Source organism: Branchiostoma lanceolatum, chromosome 4 (assembly GCF_035083965.1).
Source record: "Branchiostoma lanceolatum isolate klBraLanc5 chromosome 4, klBraLanc5.hap2, whole genome shotgun sequence".
Taxonomy (NCBI): Eukaryota; Metazoa; Chordata; class Leptocardii; order Amphioxiformes; family Branchiostomatidae; genus Branchiostoma; species Branchiostoma lanceolatum.
Window position 1 is genome coordinate 2,742,891 of NC_089725.1, and position 20,148 is coordinate 2,763,038.

The window sequence follows — 20,148 nt, forward strand, 5'->3', positions numbered from 1 at the left end:
CTATTTCCTGCATTTTGAGGGGCAAATTTCTTGGTAGAATAAGCTTAGTTTAATGACATCTCTTTCGGTGAAAAATTACACAAGGGTTTCAGGCTTAATTTTGGGGGGAGGCGTGCCGTCGATCATCGCGGTAAGATCGAATGTTCACACACAAGCTACATTTCTATGTTGTATACGATCGGCAAAGAAAAGAAAATCAAGCACGACAAAACTTTATTACGTATCTACGTCCTACAAAAAATACACACAGAATAAGTCGGCAAAATTCAAATTTTTCAACACTTGTCCCGTATGCTCCCTGTATTTATTGAACATAATGAGAAATTTGACACCCTACTTTGAGAAAGAACGCCATAAAGACGTCCATTTTTTTTCTCCCATGTTTTCCACGGTTAATTTCTCCGGTAACTGCACTGAATGTCTTCAAAAGTTGTCGATTCAAGCCTTCAAACAGCCGCTTCGTCATGCGATCCTTGCGATCCCCGCCATTCCTCTAACATCTCGCAAATTCACGCTTAGCTGAAATCACGCGAGTAGCGAGACTCGCATGTCATTGGTCGGTATTTCTTGACGCGACGGAGACGACGCATTGTGATTGGTGGAATAGAATATCTGACGCCTGTTTACCATTTCTTACGGGAAGAAAGCGCATTCAACTCAGCCGCCGCGGCTTGAAACTTTAATAATGTTTTACAGATTACAGAATGCCTGATAGCTATAGGAATATTTCTGAATTTTTAGGCTTCTTTGATAACAATAACTGACGGTGAACCGAGAGGGACAAAACAGAAATAAACGTCAGCCCGATGCGACCAGCCAAAACTGTGGGGAGGGCGGCGCATGACGCCGAGTTTTCGGCGGCCACCAAATACTAGTATCCACCACGGCGCTCTTTGTGTGGCTGGGGTTGTCGCCGGCGGGCATTAGAAATGATCTAGATCGCCCTCGTCGCGATTTTCCGGTGATCCTCTGGAGTTTTTGCAAAATTCTAAACTCTGTCTAAATATCTTTACACACCTATTTTTGTCCATTAAAAATGACGGGTTGGGCAAAAATTTTGTCCGTCATGAGCGACAAAAACCCGTCAAATGACGGGAGGACGGGCGCTGGCCAGAACACTGTTCCCCGCTATGACCCCTAACCGGGGGCCAACGGACTGCTTTCAAATTCAACAAGTGAAAATGTATATATGATACATGCTTTTTCTACTTGGAACTTGAAGCAAGTGATCAAGGAAAATTGTTGTACATGGATATCATTGTCATTTATTATTACTGCTATATAATCAAAATCATCAGATAACTAATTGTACCTAATCATATTTTCTAAAGAAATTCCCCCCCCAAAAAAACAAATATGAACACCAAAAAAAGGGTACTGTCCAAAAACTTCTGCTCCATAGCGTCGAAAACAAATTTTTTTGAGACGCTCGGATTTCGAGTTCCCGCGGTTGAGCCCACAATACTGAACCGAGCCCGACTGTAAAAGTAGCACAGCGTCTCAGACCGCACATACTAAGAAGTTACCGATTACATGTTGACAATGGAAACCACACTTTGCCGCTAAATTTGGAAAATCTTACGGTTATTCTAAAATATAAACCCTCCTAAAATATAGATGGAATTCTGTGTCTATCATTGCCCCGAAATATAATATTTTCCTAACGTTTACGGTATCATTTTAAAGATCGTTATACGCACCATGCAATATGCTGCTAGTTTTACTGTCACCACGCCTGGTGGTGCCGCTGCCATGTTTCGATGGCGAAACATGCTGTTGTTTACCAACAGATTTCTCGCCGTTCTGAGATTTTGCGGTCTCAAAACACATATCACAAGGGAAGGAAAGTTATAATTGCTGTTTTTACGTGTAATTTGTCTTCTTAGAACGAATTATTCTTCCCCCGCGCTGCCGATAGTGGTCGTCGAATTCTACTCGACACGTTTTTTGTTCAGCGTGCTTTGGTTTACGACGTGAACAGAGACTGTCAAAGTTATTTATATGAAAATTGTATTTTAAAATGCCAGTGTGGCTTCTTATTTTCCGCCAATAGCAACGTTAACTTTGTAACGTCATAGCGAGATCGACCCATATGTTATGAGTGTCGTGAGGATTTCACAAATGCCGGGTCATAGTGGCGGGGAAATCAACGCCGCGCTAGGCCGAAAAATAGTGAATTACTAGCGAAAATACCGGAGAAACATGGGCAGAAAAACCTATTATTGGTTAGCAAAGCCCCAATTTTAAAAAAAATACTAAACATACCGTCTAAAATAAGAATGTATCGGGCGGATTTTGAGGCGTAAAAAAATAAACGTACCGGTACGTTTATTTGAGAGGTGAAAGTACTTTACTTGTACAGTAGTCTGTATGGCATGGGGTGCCAATTAGGAAAATAGAGAAACTGATTGTAAAACAGATGCTAAGACCTTAGAGAGTTAATGAAATCCCAGAGGTTCTGACTTTTAATGTAGATTCATCTGACTTCTACCACTGTTTCCCAATACAATCTACCAATGACAAGTTTATGCATTTGTACCTCTTCATTGTGATTATCATTTTGTGTCTACATTTTGTCCAAAACTAGTTTGTCAAGTGACACTAACAGGCACATGCCCCTAGGTTAAAGGCAGCTTGTATCAGATGTGATACAACAGGTATGTATACAGTCAAACCTGCCCAGGCGAGGACCTTTTCAAGCCGACCACCTGGCCATGGCGACCGCTTTTTCTCGCAACCACCTGTCCAACACGGTTGCAACCGGCACAAATTGGGACCGCACAGGGCCCAACACGACCACTTCATTTTCCAGCATGTGATGATATCGGATTTTGCTGCCTGACGGAAAAGTCTTTAAGACCTTGACGGACAAAAATCATTGATCCACCAGTCCAACACGACCGCTTTTCCTCGGTCCCCGGCTGGTCGCCTTTGGCAGGTTTGACTGTAGTACATTTTGTTTGCAACTCTTTCCCTCGGGGCTCTGGGGCCGTGTTGTTACACTTGCATATTTTCTATTGCTGCCAACAACTGATGGACTGACTGTATACCTGGGGCAATTCTCCGCTTCCAGAGCCACATCCAAAAATTGCATCCTTTCTTTGTCACAGAAGATTTTGGTAAATGATAATTGATCCTCATATCTGTTAATTATCAAGACAAGTGATCTTTTATATCACCAAGGTACATACACCAATAGCAACATTTGTCCTGGTTGTTGTCAGTCAAATTGAATGCAAAAAATTAAGGATTGAGCTGAATCGGTGAGACTGTGGCATGGTGGCCTTCTGGTTAGGGTTGTTGACTCAGAACCTGGAGGTGCAGGGTTCCAATCCAGGTCCTGATGTTGCGCCCTAAATCCCAGTCCACTGGCAGGTTTCTTGCACAGCCTGACTGCACTTCACCAGGCATAATGCAGTGCCTACCAATGTCGCTATGCCCTTCAAGGTCATGCCTGAATTCAAGAGCATGGTTGGCATCATGCCACCGTAACCAATCTGAACTCCATCCAAAAGATGTCTTCTTTCCGATGTAGTCACCGAGCCAATAGCAACACACACTTCTTCACAAGTAAGCAATGCATCCTTCAGATGATTGGGATGGATTTAGAATTTTTTGCACATTACTCTAAGTCACACAAGCATTGTTCTGTAGGAAAACAGGAAGTGGTTTTGGGCATGGCTGTTTCTTTGCACGGTTTCTGGGAAAACGAGTCACTATTCACACTCCAACCGCAGATATCCCAATCAACACGGCCTTGAACTGACAGCCTGATAAATATGCATGACATTGCCTTTGTTTTGGACTGTGGATCACATTACGAGAAACATAGTTCAGTTCACCAACAGGACATGCAGTCATGCTTAGCAAGGTAGTCATCAAGTAAATATAGTTGGGAGGAGGCTACTAAAAAAATTGTCCGTACAAAAATAGCTTTTTCTTCACATATTAATCATTAACTGTTACCCCTTTTGTAGAATGCCTCCTTCAACCTATTGACTTCTTCATGTACACACAAAAAACAAAAACTGCATTTTTTCATCACTTATAGTGTACTTTTAATTCTCTCCCACTATCAGAAATAGTGAGGGAAAGCCCAACAAAGCTTTCCATTACTAGTTTTACAGTCACAAGAACATCATTGTATTGCAAGAAAATACCAAGGGTAAAGAAGGAAGGTATCTACCGTAGAGATATCATTATTATTATTATTATTATTGGGGTGGGCCGACTACTCTCTCTTCGCAGCCAGGGGCTGAATTGCGAGGAGCGCACATTTGGCGGGGCTAGATTGCAAGAGTCTGTAGCGACTGCCATTCGGCGCGCAGGTGACCTCAATACAACAATTGCCCCATGTGCGGCCATAGGACTGTAGGTTTTGAACCACTCACGTCGGGAAGAAAGGACCCCTACTCTTTTCGATAAGTGTGTTGGGTTCTTTAACGTGCTCGAGGTGTGGCTCTCCTCAAACACGGGACCTCCATTTAACGTCCTATCCGGGGGACGTCCCTAACCGAAACTAGGTACTCATTTACACCTGAGTGAAGTGAGGAAAGTCGTGTAAAATGCCTTTCCTAAGGGCACAACGTCAACGGGACAAATCAGGGAACCCCGGATTCGAACTCAGTACCTCTGGGTTCTGGGGCCAAACACCCTGCCACTGCGCCACCCCGACGCCACTGTGTACTGTGTACTATCTACCCCTAATAGCTTAGACTGTACTGTGTACTATCTACCCCCAATAGCTTAGACTCCACTGTGTACTATCTATCCCTAATAGCTTAGTAACAACTAACTTCCAGTTCAAGAGTTAGAACATCATTTGCTGAAGAGTTTACACTATTTCTGTATGTTAGACAGTGAACGCAGCACTGAGTCAAGCACACTATAGTCATTTTCTCCCCATGACGTTACCACAGCCCTCTAATGAGTTATACCAGCTATGTCTTAAGGTCTCATTCATGAGTTTTTTCGCCCCATAGGCTTACATGTTATAAAACGTGTTTTACATGGGCACGTTCGTAATGAAGCTATAGGAAATGTGCCAATGTTTTTCATTCCATGTTGAGAACATGTACCCTAGATTATGTAAAAAAATTGACAACATTTTCACTACACACAATCTCTTTTGATAGCAATTACAATCTGCACTTGGCTACACCTCCAAAAAGCCACTTTCCAGCTGTAAGCGCCGGACCGATTCACACACAATGCCCGGGCTGTGTACTTCCGACCTCGCGCGCGGCTGCCGAACTTTGCCTGCTAATTTCTTCAGTTACAAACAAGCTTTCATCAGTTTGACGCTTGATATCAGCTGGGATAGCTAAAAGGGAATTTCCCACCGATATAGACACACGTTCATGCAGCCGTTCATTTTTTTGGGCAACGGACTCTTTTAGGGTACCCACTCGGAGTAATACAGGAATGAGACCTTAAAGGTCATTATCTAGTTGCCATAACTCTTTTCCCCACATCTTGGCTCTTGCCAATTGATAGAAGTAACACAGTTGCCTAATAAGGCCTACTTTACACTGATGATGATATACAGTCGTGCGACTGTCTCACGACGTCACCGGCGATGGTATTTTTTGGCTGTCTAAAGAGAATCAAAATAATTGTGCAACGGCAATAAACAGGAATCCTCGAATTGTCCTCGCGACTACCTTGGACCCAGTCGTCCAGGGGGGCCTGTGGCTGTTTTTTTCTCATCTTAAGATGTGGGTGATATGCTAATAAGACTACAGCGTGCTGTTTACTGTCCGGGAAGGAAAGTTTCTATCGTTTTCTTTGTAAATATGCATGCAGTCCAAAATGGAAACATATTTTTCTCATCCAAAACCGGTTATTCCGGCGCGACACCCTGCCACCAGTGGCTACTTCTCTAGTATGCCCCTATTCCTCAATCCCGCGACATCCACGGCGGCGGCCACGAACTCGGGTTAAATCCCAGGTATTGCCCGTCTCTGTACAGGCCTCAATCTCTTTCTTTGTTTAGCACGTTCTTAACGTCTCATCTGGAGGGCAACAGTTGTTGCAAAGTTAGTAAAAACTTCATCTTTTGCGTGACGAAAACAAGCGGTTCCTCCGCCATTTTGAATTTGCTCGCAAGACGTCACTTTGGGTCACACGCGCACATCAATGGAATTCTGCGCCGCAGGGGTCCCGTGATATTTCCTGACTGTGTGTCTAAAGAGAAGCGTCGCTCACAACATTAATCGAACGACCGTATACCGTCGTCAGTCTAAAGCCGGCCTAAACCTTGTGGAGTTCACTATCAGCTACCATAGCTTCAGCTGAGATACACACTCAAGGCTTGAAATACATACTGGAAATGCATTTTTGTGCACCCAAAATTCTGTAAAAAAACTGTAGGTGCACCAAGATAATTGCGTAAGGTTATGATTATTTGTAAAGGTACTACTGCACATTATCATATAGCATATTCTTGAAATTTTAGTGTCAGAAAAAATAGTAAAACCTTTGCAGTTTGCTGTATTCCTTTTTTTGTTAAATTTTGAAGTTAGCGAACAGAATTCCAGATTCAAGCTCTGAAAGGTTGTACTAGTAATATTCCTGATGTTGCATCTAGCACATAGCCCTAAATACCCCGTATGTAAAATCCCAGTTTTATATCACCCTGCGGTTTTATGTGAACTGCAGTAATGTCCATGATGAAATCTCAAATGAATGAAAGCTACATGACAATTACTAACCAATGTAACCATAAAATGTGTAGCCTGAAATATAGATTTTCAACCAGATCCTAGCACTGACGGACACTCACTCACTTCGTCCTGCACTAATCAAAGTAGAGTCCACAACTAGCAAACCTACACATTGACATTTGAATCATAACTAAAAATGAATCTTTTCTGTCCCTGCTGGCAACTGAGCATTACTAAGTACTGCACATGTACACAGTGAGTACTATGTTGAACTAGAATTCTAGTTCCCACGAAGGAATAAAAATGCTTTAAACATAATCTGGCATATTCACATAAGAGTGAGGGAATTAGGTCACCTTTGTTTTGCATATATCAACCTACTAAAATCAAGAAATTATGTGTCAATACATTTGCAAATAATGGAAAAAATCTTAATGTTAACGTTATTTCACTGTGTTATAAGAGCTAAAAGATGGCTGCAGTTTCTGTTTAGAAAAAGCAGTGATGGACTATCCATTCTTCTAAGTTAAAAATTTCAAGTTAAATCAATACATTTGCCTATACAGCCTGTGTTTGCACTATGCATTCATGTTTGCCTGCCATTTGTCTGTCTGGTGTGCGCACAGCGTAAAAAATGCAGGTCAATTATATCAATTTGATATGGCAGTTATCATTGAGAACATTGGAATAGGACCACAGTGCGGTGCTTTACTTTTTATATGCACAAATAACCCTACAATCATTTTTTTTGTGGCCTCTAGCACAAAAAAATGTCACCAGCATCTTTCATTCGGGCCACTAGAAGAGTCGTGGTCAATTAAATCCAACATGGTGAGGAAGGAAAAACACTAGCCAAATTGTTCACAAAATCTGAGCTTCCTCTCTTCACGTTTTCGTAAAACCACATTATCTTTCCGACGACAATGTAGTTTATATGTATAGCAACTGTGCATAACTGTGAAAGTTCATATTAGGTAGGAATAGTGGAAGGAGAATGTTTGAATCAAGCTTGGACCAATCCATCATAGTGCTGACCTAGATGTGTTATCTGATGGTGGAATGTGTGATGTCTGCTTGCTGATCAGGGGTTACCAATATGGTGACAGTTGTCTAGGCCTGCAAAACTGGACACTGGGAAGAAGTGCTGGGTACTCTAAATGCATTTAAGTTCGCGATGTTTAATTGCTTGCGGAAACCTCTTCACGGTGAACTTAAAACCGCCATGAAAATGCTTGTTCTGTCTTGCCTACCAAATTGTTTCAACCGCAAACTAAAATTGTGAACACTCCATTTTCTCCCTATTGCGAAATTAAATCACAGCGAACTTCAATGCATTTACAGTTTATTCCAGTACTGCAGTTAAAACCATACCAGCAACAAGATTGTTGACACAAGTAGCTACTAAACTACACATTGGTTGAAGTAACCACTAAGGCATGGACTGGATTCTGACATTATTCTTGTTTCCTACTGTATCCGACAAGTGGTTTAAGTTGTTACTCTTTGATATCAAATAACATTTCTAAATTCTGACTTGCCTTAACATTTCCCACAAGCAATTTGGAAGTCACTGATGGAAAAGAATAAAATAAGTTTTTCTATGAGGCAATTGAATAAAGATGATTCAGAAAACAGAAAAACATAGCTATAAAAAAACATGAAAAACATTGCTAAAAAATTGTCTGACATTCCGAGTGTGTCCGTAGTTTGGGCTGGGCAATCAAAAATTCTTCAACAGAAACAAATTGGATGAAAGTTTCACATATATATCAGTATTTGTTGGATATACAAAGCTATACCTATAAGGAACAGGGAATTTTGGTATGAATTGCCGGCCATAAATAGACCTTCTTTCTAATCCAGGTTTACAACTACTGTATTTGTTGCTTAGTCCTGAACTTTACTGGTGTTTCCCAATTGTACAATGTATACAAATGGACCAAAACACTTGCTTCCCATCTTTTACAGATTTTTGTGCTGACTTTAAGATTCATTGTTAATTTTGCTTAATCAGATTTATCACCTTTACAGGCCTTCTTTTATAAAACATCCCATGGCCATCTGTGTCTTGATTGAAACAGAAATTGAAATTCCGTGAATAATTTCATAAGGTTGGAGAATGGTTGAATAGCAAAGTTCTTTTATTCACAACCGAGTACAGTAGAATCCGCTTAACTGCACATCCCATTTGTCAGCGTATTTGGTGCAATTATCCGGATGGTGCAATAATGCGAAATTGCCCAGCTGGGCCGGTAGTACACTGTATCATACAGGAGGTGAGTGGTTTATAAACCTTGGTTTGCTATATGAACTTGTTAGCACGCATTTAGATGTTAGAAAGCTATCATTATACATGACCTGTAACAGTGCAGTAACACCATAGATTCCACCTCTTGCTAGGGCCACATTTATGTATTAAAACAGTAAATTTCAAATTCTCAGGAAAGACATCTCAGGACACAGTGAGTGTACATCATGGTAGTGAATAACTGTACAATGTACAGTACTGCGTATCCACGGTGACTCTTAAAAGATCAGTGACAAACCATTCTCCTTATAGCAGAGCCGAACCCGCGCATCCTTCAGGTGAATGTAGGAAGTTTCTAGGACGGGGATTCAGCTCTGCCATAAAAGAATGTGACAGATGATCACGCCAGCACCGCACCATCAAAAGCAACTTCTTTAGCCCTTGCCAAGTCGCTGTGGGGTTTCCGACTAGATCTGAGAACTGCGACTAGATGTACGTAAAGACGCCGGTCTTTTATTATTGCAGCAGTATGTGAATATAGCGCTGCCGCGAACCTAAAACCACCAACAACACCCCATGTTATCCTTAACGCGAAATCAAATCCCCGCTAACTTAAATGCATTCACAGTAATAAGACAGTGTACAGGTAGAGACGAATTTTTGCTCAGTACAGCATGTTGTCTGCCAAAGCGCAATGCCGCCTTTGGCAGGCGCGCATCTCTTTATGCTGACGACATGCCCCGTGACCCGCCTGGGACCTCCAGATCCAATATGATCGCTATTAATGGAGACCACCTTCTCTTGTTAGTTATAACAATTTTAGACATATTGGCAGTATTGTACCTCTACATAGGCACTTATCGGCTCATTTGTACCACGTTTGCCGATTTCTAGGCACCTTTTTAGTTAACTTGTCGAGGATTATTGAAAAATTTTGGTGCAGTTATCCGGCATTGGTGACAATGCGCCGTGCAGATAAGCGGAGTCACTAACAATGCAGTGAATGGGAACCGGTTTGGAATTTTGGGATTCGGTGCAGTTAAATGGAATGTGCGTTAATCCGAGGTGCAATTAAGTGGCTTCTATTGTATTAACATGAGCCAAAGTTTTGATGACTGTCTGTCATCTTCATCAGGGCAATACTGACTGCATGCAGGTGTTTCTGCTAACAATGCAGTCCCAAACATTTAAAAGTATTGTTACATTAAATTAATTGATATTGTAAAGCAACAATATAATGGATTAATGGTTAACGTTGGGTAACATAAATTCGCGGGGTACTTAAATTCGCGATTTTTCGAAAACGGGGTATTTAGGGATATGTGCTAGATGCAACATCAGTAATACCGCTAGAAATGCAAACCTGACAGACTTACGTATTCAGAACACTGTCTGAAAAGCTTCGATAAGCATGCATTAGAAGGCGACGAGGTCAAAAACTCTCCGTCCCTTATTGGAACAGTCTGAGGGCTTCGTGGGAGAATTACACAACATGGTTGTCGGCTGGTTTATAAGAAAAATGTCACATCCGCTTCCTGCTAAACACAATTATTTACAAGACAACTTATTACAATCTCTTTTGCTAACCTGCAACTGGATTCTAAGTGTGATCAATCATCAAAACTCCTCTCTGTTGCTACAACCTACGGCACGTGTATTTTCCCGCCGCCATATTGTTAACCAGAATCCTGTTGTCAAGCAGACGACAAAGGTTTGTGAGGAACACTTTTTTGTCTAAATGTTGCGTGTGATAGTGAACTGAGGAAGATATTTTCCTCAAAGTTTGCTCCTAACACAACAAGGAACACATGGACATAGTAGTATTACCATCGCTACGGCATCCAGCTAACTTCCCATGAATAATGTTACCCAACGTTACATTAATAGATATTGTAAAGCAACAATATAATAGTTTGGACTGCCCTGTTCCCCCGTGATAACTTCCATCAAATGTAGTTTTCTAATCTTTGAAAGCAAATTTATATAACTACGTTATGATGGGGTATGACTTCAATACAGTCAAACCTGTCTATAGTGGTCACTCAAGGGACTGAGCCAATTTGACCACTATGGCCAGGTGACCACTATATAGAGGGTCGACCCGAGCAATGAGTGACACAGGGCTAAGTTCATACTGAGATACCAAGGAACCTCCTTGAGTTTAATAAGCCCTTAGTTAATTAATTACTGCACGAGTAAATATAAAATTTGTTTGCTCGCATAAAAATTGTTGTAAACTGGAATCATAGACAACAACAAAAGATTACTGATAATTTGTAAAATTATGACCAATAATTAAATACTAATTGATCTAAGAAGCAGTTGAAACGTTCAGTTTACTGTAAGTTCCCGTGGCTAAGTTAGCCAGCTGCCGCGAACTCGAAAATTACGGACTTGTGAAGAGCTTCTGGACTCGGAAGAGATCGCCATTTTTCTTGGAAGTTTGATCCCTGTGTCACCGACAACGAAGGAAATTTAGCAATGTAAAACGAATTAATTTGCAACTAAGCGCCACCCATTTGGTTAACAACATTTTAAAACAAAGGATTGTTCCTTATTTGCTTCTTATTGATCGTTTTCGGCCCGTTTTCAAACAAAACATCACGGCGAGTTTCTTTTGTTTTCGGCTTGGGTTCGGCTTCTACCATTATCTCTGGTATGTGGTGTTCATTGGAAATTTGGATTTGGTCATGCTTATTTCTTTCATAAACTCAGTACAATTTAGATTTTACATCATAGTACATTTGTATAAATTCATTTTGAAGATTTTGATGATGAAATTGCTTTCAGCGATTCGGTACAACAAATTAGATTTATCGCATTTAACCTACATAATAGTGGTATCGTCGCATGAACTCTTATGACCCTTTGTCTGCTTGCTGCGACGCCATCTTGGAAACACGTGAATTCGGTTCAGATTCTTTATTTACCCGCGGAAAACGGAAATTCGGCCTTGATACCTACATTTTCAAGAACTTAACACACCAGATACACGAACGGATCTTCAGTTAAAAAGTTGCGGCCGTAATTTCGCCGTCCGACTGCTCAGAAAATGGCGATGTACCGCGGAACTGAGACGAGTGTAAACAGCCACGCAAAAATTAAAACTTTCAAAGACACGATGCTGGAAATACTTCGCGTCAAACTACAAAATTCTTTAATGTTTTCTTTATGCAAACACATGAAGGGTCCTAGTTGAGTCCACACTTTGGTGGCGCAGCGCGGAAATAAAAAGATTGTGAACCAGGCGTGGGCTGGCACGGCTCGGAGTTACGGCCGCTGATGTAAACAAAGGCCCGGCGGCCGCGCTGTGATCGCGGGCTGACCGCGCAAAGTGACCGCTATCGGCAGTGTTGGCGTTCTGGCCGGACCGAAAATCGCCTGACCGCGACCACATTAGACAGGTGACCGCTATAGACAAATTCTTAATGCTTATGTCAATGGGAGAAATCCAAGGGACCGACAAAAACTGACCACTATGGCCAGGTGACCGCTATATCCAAGTGACCGCTAATACAGGTTTGACTGTATCCCATTCTCTACCGCCCTGCGACGCCCTCGAAAATTGCTCTACGTCATTGGTGCTGATCGCCAGAGTTTCCATGCAGTGGTGAAGTATGACCAAAAACCATGTGTTTATGTTCAAAACTTAAATACATTTTTGAACCTGTTGTATGGCAAATAGGTGGGGGCATCACAGGAAATGGAGAATGATGGGACGACAGGTGATATCCCATCTACAGTGAGTGTGACACCAGGCAGTAGTCAAGCCTTTGAAATTCAATATACAATTGTAAGACTTTTGCATCCTACTCATTACTACACAGACTGGTTTATGACTTCTAATAGTCTGTCCAGAACTACCTATTCCAATGTTTTGTTCATATACAAATGTTAACAACATTGCAATCAATGTCTTCCCAATACAAAATCTTTGATTTGCCTAAACTAGAGAGTTGGTAGATCAGTACATATTGACCTGGTTTGCCACCTTTTCGCATTATGGTACTTATTCCTTACCCATTTATGCGGAAATATGGCTACTTTTAACTTGCAGAGCAAGTTTTTCTATAAGTTTCACAAATCCTAGTCAAGACTCTTTTCCACATACTCTCGAAGTTAGTCTGTCCATACTCATGTTTTAAATCCTAATCCTGTTTCTATGCAGTGTCCTGATGTTTGTGACAAAAGAAACATGGCTGCCACTCTACACCATACAACATGGTGGCATACATACCTGACATTGTGTCCTACTTTTACGGCAGAGGATGGAAGAGAGACAGGCCTAAGGGTCACTTCTCACGCCAGGAATGCAAATTTTCTAACTACCGATATGTGGAAATACACAGTGACCTACAAACCAAAAACTAGTAGTCTAATATCGTTTTCCTGAAAGACTAAAGCGGCCATTTTAGTAGAGGGCAACACACATGTCTAGATTTTCTTCATCTTCCTTACCCTTTATCATTGATGTAAATGATTCTTTGCTATATCTATGGAAAGGTAGATGCTAAGACTTAGAGTATAATAATTGGAAACAGACAAGAATATCTTCATTGATTCTAGATGCTGAACTATGCCACAAGCCCATTCACTGGTTTTTTAGCCTCACGGCTATATACAGTTGGGAACTCGAGGGCACTGACTGCTGGCACTGTAATTTACCTCTCTGGCACAGCCGCCGTTTCTTACACAAATGGCAGTCTAATATAGATTGAAACAGAGTAGTGTAGAGTGCTATAGGAAACCACTAACAATTGGAAGGAGAATATGAGGAGAGTCTTCCTGTCATCCTCAGTTAACCATCAGTGACATGGTTTACAATATTTCCTACACTTAAACCTTTCAGTGTCCGAGGTCATTTTCTGCGAGTACCTTGCACCTAACCTAAAAATCTACATAGGTGCACAGAAAAAAATTTGGGTGCATCAACATAAGACATAAAATAAAGTGGGATGACAGCAAAACTACAAACCTTACTGCCTTTCTTCAAAGCTTGAATTTCAAATTCTGTAGCTAACTTCAAAATTCAAAACAAGTAATAAAACAATTCCAGGTTTTGTAATTCTTTTATTACACCTGAATGTAATGAATATGCTATATACTTGTATAGTGTACAATAGAACCTTTAGGTATGTGACTGTACACAAATATCTAGGTGCATTTGGTGCACAGCTACAATTTTGGGTGCAAAAAAGTGCAAAGCACCCAAGATTTCAAGCTCTGCATCAGCAATAGTTTTATTTCTCTTGGGTTGCAAAGTATCCTTCATATTCTCATTGAAGCTTAACCTCCTTGATTGAAGTAATGAATTGTGTAACTCATTTAGGGCTATGTTTAAAGTAATACAGACATTTTCTTCTTTACATCATCACACTACATGATTTTTATGACCATGTCTGCCATGAAATTTTTTTTTGGCTAATACACCTATAGAATTAAGTGTCTGATGGTTGACGAAGAAGAAAGAAGCAATTATGATGGTGAAAAACAAATGACTTTGGTGTTGTTTAATGTTTCCATTTGAACAGAACTGTAAAAAAACTTATCGGTAAGTAGGGTTTTAATGTTATTTTCTCACGAACCAGGGTCAGCAAACGATTAAAATACAATGCAAGTAAAGTTACATGTCTCATTGTCAGCACAATTATACAATAAATACTAATCTATCATACAAGTGCTCCTTTAATCATCTTCAAGCACAGGAAAACAGGAACTAATTTCTGAGAGACACAGACACTACTTCCCTGCCATGGAAATGTTCCCTCTTACTGTATCCCCACCAAATTTTTCCATCAATTTCCAGGGATACCAAAATGAAACAATATTCTATGATCACCTATATTCTACACTGGTGTCTTTTGATAGCTTAAACTTCAGACTTGTCATAAAAAGCTTTTCACAACACCTATGCAGCTGTTTTGTCTGACTACATAAGAGAGGTAACCTCGTTTCCGACCAACGTGTTCAAAGCAACAGTTGTTTCCAAGTCCAACATATTTGGCTTTTTCAGACATTGTAAGGAACTATAAAACATAAACATGTCTTTCGGGCAGTGTACGAATCACGGGCAAATCTTACGAGTGTACGAATTACCAGCCTAATTGAACTGTTACTAATACCTAATCCTCCACAGTTTTACCTGCTCATCCCAAGGATTAGCTACAGGTGATAAAAATAGTTTCAGAGCTACAGGTGCAGTGATGGCCTTAGCAACCACTCTTTGGGTTTAGCAGCCACTTTTAGCATGGATATTGAGAAGAAACGTGCAAACCTCTCCATGTAAGAACACTGTGCCATAAATACGCTATCTATAATCTGGGGCGTGTCGATGAAGGTTAGACATCCAGGTAATGAGGTACGCAAGGTGACAGTTACACAAACAACTGGATAAAATTTGGAAATGGTCAGATGTTTCAGACAGCATCCTACAGTGACTAAACAAAAATCTGGATTTACCTGTTTTTAAATCAAAACTGAAATCGTCTGGAGCAATCTGTAGTTTCTGTCACCATAAGATTTTAAGACTTTGGTGAACAAAATTAGAGACTTCTTGAAAAACAGCAAGATTAATGACTTTTTAGGTAACCAGGGAGTGGTGAAACATCCAGATCTGGTTTAGTTTCCTAAAGGTACACCAAAAAGTTACGGTGAGTGAGAAAGTTGAAACTTGTTAGAGCAACTAAGATTCTAAACAACCTAGAATACTACAAAATCCATTCATGTAAATATGTAAAAGCAAAAAAAAAGTTTTATTGCATTGGAGACTGTCACCATGCAGTAGCTGTGCTGTGGTCAAAAACAACACTGGAAGTTTAGGAGTAGTCTAGACAACCTGTTAATCTCCTGCATACGATTACATAGATCCAAAAAGATTTGAATGCAGTTCTTTTATGTGTTTTTGTTTCAGCTCTTCATCTTAGTATTATATGCCCAAGCGTCTGGTATCAGTGTTTGGTCTTAAACCATAAATTAAGTCTGCACCTTTGCCTAAAGAACTAAAGAAACAAATAAAGGTCAAAATCCATGGGAATAACTTGAAGTACCCGGTAATGCCTGTAAGATCTCCCTACAGTGATGAGTCTACTACAGAATACAGAAACTTTGTGTCTCTTTGAATGGATATTCTATCTTTAGTCTAGAAGAGTTCGAAAAACAGAGATGTCCAAAACTGAAATATCACAATCTATAATCTACAGTACTTATTTCAAAAGACCTACAGACTGGAAGTACAACTACTGTCTAGGAGGTATTCCTTGAATCTTGATATAAGAATAAAAAACAAGCTGACAATAAGTTACAAAATGATGATAGTGTAACATCTAAGGTGTACTCAGTAACTCTGGAGCATATAAAAGCAGTATCAATATATAGTCAAGTCACAGTCATTCTATAAGAATTGGAGTTTGCCATGAATTACTTAAATCAACCATGCCCGGACACAGATAAACTTTTCTCAAACTTGAACATAGCGGGTACATTTACGTATCATTTACATACAAGTTTGACAAGCAATTTTTCATTAATGTGGGGTAGTCTTCCAGACTTGAGACTGGAAAGCCTTGACATAAGCAAGTAAACAAGTAAGAAATCCTTCCATAGTAGGCTTCATGAGCTACTGCACTGACTTTCTGATAGCAAGCATCTTCCTACAGTAGTACATGACTGTCCCGAAGGCCTAAACGCTAACTTCTAATTGTGTAGCTACAGTGTACAATGTATATTAATGATAGAACGAGGGATATCTATTGTAATTTGTAATGGAATCTTCATAGCTAGATTTTTGAAACCTATCATCACAAGTTTACTAGTATTAGCAGAGCCAAGGCTCGAAATACTGGGTGTATGTGCACTGAATATTGGAGCTGTGCACCTAATTTTTTACTGTAGGTGCACCAGTGCACCTAGATATTTTTGTAGGCTATAGGGCAGAGGAACTATAATATTCTAGTCTAGTATACAGACTATTCTCGAGATTTACATGTAAGTATCAGAAAAAGCAATATGATCTTTATTCTACTGTACTGTACTGTACTGTACTGTACTGAACTTTGTTTGGTATTACTTGTTTGATTTGAAGTTAGCTACAGAATTTCAGATTGAAGAAAGGCAATAGGGTAAATGTAAAAACTTTTTTTTTTAAACACGCTGACATTCTACTCTATTCTATTTGTGCATCCAAAATTATATCTGTGCACCTAAATTTGTAGGTGCACCAGTGCACCTATTCCCAAAAATGAATTTCCTGCCCGAGAGCACTTTGCTACCTAGCAAGAAACACTCATTTAAGGTATGAATAGAACCCTTATTAGAAGCAGACATTGTGGGCAATTTCTATCCAGTCCTGACACATTTTGCATCATCTACATACTCAGATACATCCACATATTATAACATGGGGTGCAATGGTAGATGGTGTGGTATGCAATATCATGATATAAGCATTTTCAATCTTAGCATTCTTTAGTAACGATAAAAGTTGGCTCGGTCGTCAAAATTATATCACAGGTGGTATTGTGAAATACTTCTTACCTCTGCCAAGGAGGTTATGCTTTAAACTAGCAATTTCTCAATTTTTAAACAACGCATCGTGCATAGTTACAAATGGCTTTTTTATCCAACAGGAGGCTTCAACATATCCCACTAGTGCAAGCTAATGCTGTTCAGGAAAGACTTGAATCCAGCTCCGGATCCAGGATGTCTTAAAGCATCTTTACATGACGTATACCTTTAACCTTATAAGAAATCTTCGTTATGACAGCTACAAATGGTGCATAGCAATGTTGAACGTTGAATTAGAATAGATTTGTGGGGAAAACTAGTCAGCCTTGGTAAGGTTTTGACCACTAAGTGCTATCTACGGTAGCTGAAGATTCTGCATGCTGCTTTTTTTTGAGAGTACTGGAAAATTTTATTGATTGTGGCTTACAAAAATGTGGAAAAATGGAACTATCTCGCTTGCTTGAGTGTTTTTGTTGTTGTTTTAAAATAAATGAATAGAATAACACGATCTTCCACCAAAAATCTTCTTATAAAATTTGATACCTGTGGTGAATCAAAGGCCACAACTAGATTTAACATTACACAGGAAAAAAACAGTCAAAATCTTCTAGCAACCTCATCAGTGTGATTATGATTTTTCTGCGTACTATGCATCAACTGTCTCTGCAAAAGTGTAACATAATTCCCGAACATGGAAATGATTCATAATTGCTTCCAGATAATCTGCTTCCTAACTATCTAAAATTTAGCATCAACAAATTCAACATACGTTATAACATCCACATTTCAAATACTGTATATAACACAAGATTTGTATGTGGGTATACAAAAAGCACCTAGTATTAGGAAACATGCAATGGTTGAATCTTCGCATGGACATCTCTCATACACAACATAAAATTTGTAACCAGAAATTGGGCTCTATCTAGTTCTCCAATGATTTCAAAAGAACACACACCACACACATGATTAAATCAAAAATAAAACCGGCACCTTGTTTAGGCCATTGAAGTTGGAGACACCTGTATGTGTTGCTTATGAATACCTATACACCTGAGCTATTGTCTTCAGTAATTCAAATGAAAGTGATTTCAACAATTAACAGCTGTTGTACTCTTACTTTTCCCATATCGCACGCGTATATTACGTCGGCACCCACCTTGCAAGCTTCACAGACACAGGCCCCGCAGTGGAAGCCCACCGACACATCGCCGCACACCTGACAGGGGATCAAGGCGACGGGCGGGACCGCCCGCTTGGTCATGGTGCTGCCGAGCCCGGGCGGGGAAGCCTGCGACTGGCTCGGCCGAGGTACTGATAGAGACCCCATCTGGTCTGGTAGCTGGGTGGGGGAACATGGCGTGCCTGGTCCGAGGGATTGAGACGTCGTGGAGGGTTTGGAGTCACCGGTGGAGCTACATCCCTCGGCGGTCGTGGCCATGGCTCGGACCGACGGCGCCGCTTGTCTGCTCACGGTCTAGCCTACGGGCCGGGAAACACAGCGTGTTTATACCGATGTTCAGATTCACGTGTACGCTTTAAAAAACACAACACTTTCGGCGCTTGTGTTGTTACGTACTACAGGGTAAAACGGGAAGGCGGTTACCAGCGGACATTGCCGGGTCGTTTCTTTACATCTGGTCTGGGCGTCTCGGGGTCAGCACGCGGACACACCGCGTCTCGTCCGCGGTTGTCCGGTCAGGGGCTCGGCCCTTTGGGACATGCCGCGGGGAGGAGGCGGCGGCGTCCAGCCGACTGGACAGCAGGGTTTTGTATAATTTCATATAGCAACATTTACAAAACAACAACATCATCTCACAAACGATCGAGACTCTAAATATTCACCCCCGCGTGGTAAGAGGTTTTTCCAACCCATATCTCCAACGTTCCCCGCCTGTGTCCAACAACCAACCCCCTGTCTGTTGATACCGGACTATGCATACATGGTTCTCTCTTACTGCCAGTCTGACCTAGTTACGCACGCAGCCGGACATACGACCCCTTCTCGTCTCAGCAGCCTCTATCTACCTCGTGACAACTCCTGCATGTAGGAGAGAACCTACAGACTTGTCCTGTCGTATCTAGAAACCGACAGGGAGGCGCCATCGGGTAGAACAACGGCTTACCTTCGCGGATAGGTGGCTGTAGACCTAAGTCTCGCTGTCCGCCATAGCCACGGCGCGCGATGCAAATCATTTCGTTTTGAGCGGCGACAGTTCTGTGTCACATGACCCAGTGACCTAGAAAACCAGATACGGGGACGTATACACGTTTTGCAATTGCACAAGTCACATACACTAACCCAAAACGACAATGTCAATGTCCCGCCAATATTCACTACACACCACAAAAACGTAAACAATCGCGACACTCCTTTTATTCCTAACGTTATATCTCGTATATATTATAATGGCTACCGCCCCATAGCCTGGTTCGTTGATTGCTTCCAGCTAGTGCGCGCGCAGATGCCTAGGCTCGTATTTTGAAACGTAACGTCAGCGCACCTGACGTTGGGTGGTGGCCAACGCAGCTAGCGTTAGGGCGACGTCCAGATATATTCAGGCGTCATGCAGCGTTTAATGGTAAAGATTGCTCATAGTCATACCCTCTCTGACAACACGCGTGTGTGAGAGAATCATACGGTCTCGCTTTGGGAGTATTCAAATGAAATCTAAAACTGAATGAAAAAATCAAGATGGCACTAGAATTTATTACAACACCACCAAAACGGTA

The 20,148-nt window shown here is 41.0% G+C and overlaps 1 protein-coding gene across 1 annotated transcript in view; it reads right to left on the bottom strand.

The window, feature by feature from the left end:
* Positions 1–19,655, bottom strand: part of LOC136432232 (nuclear receptor subfamily 1 group D member 1-like) — a 73,506-nt gene extending 53,851 nt beyond the window's left edge. Inside the window, exons 1-2 of the mRNA XM_066423299.1 lie at positions 19,542–19,655; positions 18,575–18,897 (exon numbers count right to left, since the gene is read on the bottom strand). Of these exons, the coding sequence (XP_066279396.1) occupies positions 18,575–18,856 (282 nt within the window). The 5' untranslated portion in view covers positions 18,857–18,897; positions 19,542–19,655. The remainder of the gene's footprint in view (positions 1–18,574; positions 18,898–19,541) is intronic.
* Positions 19,656–20,148: the final 493 nt, after the last annotated feature.